The 5,305-nt window shown below is 56.8% G+C and overlaps 1 protein-coding gene across 1 annotated transcript in view; it reads left to right on the top strand.

Moving 5' to 3' along the window:
• Positions 1-4,666: 4,666 nt before the first annotated feature.
• ETH_00003200 (uncharacterized protein) overlaps positions 4,667-5,305 on the top strand; it is a gene marked incomplete at both ends in the record, with an annotated part of 2,482 nt that continues 1,843 nt past the window's right edge. The window contains one exon of the mRNA XM_013372761.1: positions 4,667-4,907. Within this exon, the coding sequence (XP_013228215.1) occupies positions 4,667-4,907 (241 nt within the window). The remainder of the gene's footprint in view (positions 4,908-5,305) is intronic.

Genomic DNA, 5,305 nt, shown 5'->3' with positions numbered 1-5,305 from the left:
GCTGCTGCTGCTGCTGCTGCTGCTGCAGCGTTTGCAAAGTTGGCGGCTCAAACCCGCAGCTGCCCGTGGCGCTGCTGCCGTTGCCAAAATGCGGAATGCTGCTGCTGCTGCTGCTGTTGCTGCCCGCCGCCTGCTGCAGCGAAGCAAACGGACTCGGGGGGCCCCCAGGGGGGCCCCCCGATATGTGCGAGACAAAGCCAGGGGTGGGGGGCCCCTGCGGGCCCCCAAAGGCCATGGGGGGCAGGGCATCCTCGGGGGCCCCCTGGGGGCCCCCCTGTGACGCAGCAGCAGCTGGGGGGGGCCCCGCAGCTACAGCAGCAGCAGCAGCTGCTGCTGCTGCTGCTGCTACTGCTGCTGAAGGCGCCGCTGTGTCTGCGGGGCTCTGCATGGCCGAGTGAGGAGGAGCGCCAGCTGCCGCCGCCGCCGCCGCTGCTGCTGCTGCTGCTGCTGTTGCATCGTAGGAAGCAGCAGCCGCAGGGGCGCAGGCAAGAGCTGCTGCTGGAGGCCCTTCGTCTATCTCCATGCTGCTGCTGCTGCTGCTGCTGCTGACAATTTCTTTTCAATTATAAAATCAAAATTGCAAAAAGTTAACTTCTTATTTCCAAAATCCACAAGCTCTCCGCCCTCTCAAAACTGCTGCGCCGCGGTCAGCTGCTGCTGCTGCTGCTGCTGCTGCTACTGCTATTGCCGCCGCTGCTGCTGCTGCTGCTGCTGCTGCTGTGCCGCTGCTGCTGCTGCTGCGGGATGCAGGGAAAGCCCAGCAGCAGGAGAACAAGAACTCAATCGCAACGGAAACGTGTTAAATATATTTCGGATGTTAAATGAATTTCACAAGTGGCCAGCGCAGCAGCTGCAGCAGCTCAGGTGTACGTACACCTCAGGAAGAAGGCCCCCGGCACACGCCCAGACAAAAGTGCATAATGAAAAATTAAACAAACAGAAATTACTTTTAATAAAACAGATTGCTGCTGCTGCTGCTGCTGCTGCTTCCTGCTGCCAAAGCTAGGGGCAGCAGCAGGCCGGAGGCGCACTCAGCACGCGCTGCTGCTGCTGCTGCTGCTGCTACTACGGTTGCTGCAGTTGCTGCAGTTGCTGCAGTTGCTGCTGCCAGCTGCGAGGCTGGTTGACTGCCGCTTGCACGCTGCTCGAGTCAGTGCTACTTCTGCTGCTGCTGCTGCTGCAGCAGCAGCAGGGTGCTGCTGCTGCTGCTGCCAGGGGCGCACGAACAAACGGGAAGGGCCCCAAGCTGTCCAAAAAGACACATGGGCCCGAGACGCAGCAGCACAGAGGCCCCGCCTTGCCACCGCCACCGCAGCAGCAGCAGCAGCAGCAGCAGCAGCAGGAGCGCGGCTGGGAAGCCGACAGAGAGAAAGAGACGAAAGACGCCGACAGCAGCAGCGGCTGCTGCTGCTGCTGAGGGGCCCCCTGCAGCGCCAAGCGGCGCAGAGTTTCGGAGGCAAAACGAGAAAAAAAACAGTGAAAGGCGAGGGAGGGGGAGGGGCCCCCGCTGCTGCTGCTGCTGCTGCTGCTGCAGCTACGATGAAGAGCAATGACAGCTGACTCAAAGGAGCGTCTACGTCTGCTTAAAATGCGGGCAGGCAAAGAAGCATTTCAAAGGAGCAGCAGCAGCAGCAGCAGCAGCAGGCAGCGGCAGCAGCACCCAGCCTCAGCAGAGGGCGCGGCGCTGCTGTGTCCTTGAGGCCTCCCGGGCTCCCTTTCGATTCAAAGAAGACAGAATTGAGAAGAAAGGAACAAACAAAGCAGCAATAAAACAAAAGAGGCGGCGATTGGGCAGCAGCAGCGCGGAGAGAGGAAGCAGCAAACAGCCGCAGCAGCAGGAGGCGCCTGCAACGCCGTGGGGCTCTGCAGTTTCTTTTGATTCTCGCTGCTGCCGCCGCTCAACGAAAATAACAATAATGCAACAAACGGAAATCAATTGCTGCTTTAACGCGTTCAACTTGAGGTGTACAGACAGCTCAAACACGCGCCGCGCTAGCTCGAGCAGCAGCACCATAGCAGCATGCTGCAGCGGCGGCTCAGACCCGGACTTCCTGGGGGAGAAAGGGCTTTTTTTCCGCGTATTCTGGGGAGAAATGTCTCAAATAAATATAAACAGCATTTCAAATCAAATTTAGTCGGCTGCAGCCGCAAGAAACCCGCGCACACGCGCCCCGGCGCCCGCCCTCTAGATAGCCGCCGCGCAGTTTGCAAGTTCGGCCTCTGCGCGATTTCTTTCTTTTTTCCAGATTTTCTGCACTAGTTTTTAAGTCTTTTAAAGGCCCCGAGCCCAAAGCAGCGCTTTTGCTGCTCCGGGCTGCAGCAGCGGGGCAGCAGACGCGGTGAGACGGCGCTGCTGCCCGCAGCAGCAGCTGCCCGCCCCCCCTGCTGCTCTCCTAGCCTTTATTTCTGGGTTTTGCTGCAGCCACGGGGCCCCAAACAAATCAAAGCAGCAAGTCCTTGCAGCATTTCTACCCAGACAAGCAGCTTTGCCTTCTTGCTGCTGCGGTGTGCTGCTGTGGGGCGCTGCTGCGGACAGTAGCTGCGGCTGCGCCTCCTGCTGCTGCTGCTGCTGCTGCAGCGACCAGCAGCAGCAGCGGATAACCGCAAGCAGCACAAGAAGCTCTCACTAGCTAGGCTCTCCTGCGCGGCCAGCAGAAGCAACCAGCCCCAAAACGCTAGCTAAGAACCCCAGAGTTTACCCTAAACCCTAAATCCTAGACACATGTACCGCTGCAGCAGCAGCAGCAGCAGCTAATTAGCTGCCCAAGTGCCGCCGCTGCTGCTGCCTCTGGGGCCCATTTGCTGCACCCGAAGCCCCATCTTGAATTGAGCCTTCAAGCAGCAGCAGCAAACTAGACATAACAAACCCGAGGGCTTCTTCGGGCCTGCTGAACGCCCAGGAAAGGGTTTAGCGACTAGGGTTTAGGGTTTAGCGCCTAGGACTTAGGGTTTAGGGTTTACCGCGTAGGGTTTAGGGTTTCTACACAGCAGCTTGGCGGCGGAGTAGGGATTCTTTGCAAGAAAGTTAGAACCACAAAGAGCAGCAGCCAAAGCTGCTGCATTTGCTGCTGCTTTTGGGGCAGAAGTGAGTTGAATTGCTGCGGCTTTGAAGTGGCTGGGTAGGCTTTCTGCTGCTGCTGTTGCTGCTGCTGCAGCTGGGCTGTGGCGGAGTTTGTTTGTTAGGGAGGAGCCCCCAGCTGAATAATTTTTATCAATGGAAAAAAATAAGAAGAAAAAAGAAGAGAGTGATGAGGCTGATGGCGTGTCTAGTGCAAGTCGATTCCAAATACTTGAATTCAGCTTATTTCAAAGAAGAACTGCAGATCGGTGCCACAAAAGCCATTTCAGATGTCCCGTTTATTATTTATTTGTTTATTTATTCATTTTCCACTTTTTTCTTGCCTTTTAGTGTATTTATTCCCTGTTGAGATCTCATTTTGAGGGCGCCTTGCTCTTTGCGTCTTCACTGCGTGCGTTGCCTCGAGACAAGACACTGGAGCCGGGGGAATCCGCGGCGGAACTTTCCTTGAAATTGATCTAGTCCTTAAATTAAAAAGCATAAGTGTATTTAAGCTAAATTATAAAGGAGAAAAGTGGTTCACTTGCAAGAATGGGAGAAACAGAAACTGCATGGATGGTTGTGTGCAGCCGCAACCCGGCAGGGGCTTCAGGGCCGATTCTCCAGGTTTTTTGAAGGAAAATGCAAGAAATAAAAACAATTTTGACTTTATTGATTGTTCACTTTAAAAGAAGTCGAAAAGTAGAGCAAAAGAGAGGCAGACGTATAGCTAACTCGCGCGGTGTCGGCGGCGACGCTGCGGAAACGGCAAGCAGCAGCAAGTGTTTCTGAATTGTTAGATGCTAAAGAAAGAATGGAGCTCACGAAATAATACTTTTGAAATGATTTTAAAGTTTATTTGGTTTTAGTCTTCAATTTTCAGCGCAGGAAGACGCCCGGAAGTGGACAGCTAGGCGGCCTCAGCACGTTCGGCAGCGCAGCAATCGCTGCCTGCTGGTTTCAGGTCTACAATGGCATTTTCGGGGCAAACGTTTGCGTATTTGAAATCGATTCGGCTTTAAGAAACTCTCTTTCCTTTTTCCTTTTCTTTTTCTTGCAAAACACGACAGCTTTCCCGCAATCCCGTCGCGGATTCGCCAACTTGAATCGACGCCGAGCGCGCGCAGGCAGCGAGAAGAACCTTCAAATTGGCCACGACTGGGGAGATTTCAGCAGCCTTCTCGGAGCATTTCGGGGTAAATTGAAAACGAAACTCAACTAGAAGTTCAATTAAGGGCAAACAGCTCAGGAAACTGGCCCGTCCAAATTCTTGAATTTCGGTTTCGCAGCCGCGGCGTTCACTCCCCTCGATCTTCTCCCTCTTTGCCTTTCTGTGGCTTCTGCGCCCCTTCCCTCTTTGTCTTCTGGACTAATAATAAAGCAGAAGTGCATTTGTGTTCCGGGAGTTTCTGGTGCTGCTGCGGAGGCTGGCAGGAGCTGAGCTGCCGCTGCAGGCACAGCCGCGGCGGTGCAGCAGCGCGGGCGCGCAGCAGCGCAGCAGGCCTTTCTTTGTCCTCTTAACTTTCGCTGTGTGGCCTTTTCTGCGGATTTTTTCAGTTGCTGGTGCAGCACCGCCTCCTAGTGGCCTCTCGCGCCGGCGCAGCAGCAATGCAGGCGGCACTGCAGCAGCAGCAGCAGCTCGCGCAGCAGCAGCAGCTGCTGCAGCAGCACGCCGCTGCCCCCCGCCAGCTGGTCCTCTCAGAAACCACTCGGCCTCTCAGCAGCAACGATTCCCGTCCAGATCCTTTGCCTGTTCTAGTTCAACACTCTTCTTCCCTCGTTGCTGCGCAGCCCGTTGGCCGCCTCATTCCCACGAACGTCAGGCCCCCCCAGTGTCTTGCTGCTGCAGGTGAGCCCTTGGCAGCAGTGCAGCAGCAGCAGCAGCGCCGCAGCAGCAGCCCCCCGCTGCTGCAGCTGCTGCAGCTGCTGCGCTCTCCCCCACGTTGCTGCTGCTGCTCCCAGACGCCGCTCTTTCTGCAGCTGCCGCGCCCCCGTCCGCCCGCCGACACTCACGCCTCCACCCCCGCTGCTGCTGCTGCTGCTGCTGCCGCTGCTGCTGCTGCTGCTGCTGTTTGCGTGCAGCTGTGGGCAGCGCCTACATCCCCTCTTCCCTCACGGGCTCGCCTTTCTTCCACGCAGCGCCTTCGGCCCCTCCGTGCATTTCGCGGAACCCGAAGGCCCCCACTTTGGCAGCACTGACGAACAGGCTGGGGGCCCCGCAGCTGCTGCCAGCAGCAGCAGCAGCAG

The sequence above is a fragment of the Eimeria tenella genome, genomic scaffold, assembly GCF_000499545.2.
Source record: "Eimeria tenella Houghton genomic scaffold, Eth_scaff107, whole genome shotgun sequence".
NCBI lineage: Eukaryota > Apicomplexa > Conoidasida > Eucoccidiorida > Eimeriidae > Eimeria > Eimeria tenella.
The sequence above is the reverse complement of the archived record's forward strand: the minus strand, read 5'-3'. Positions and strand labels throughout refer to the sequence as shown.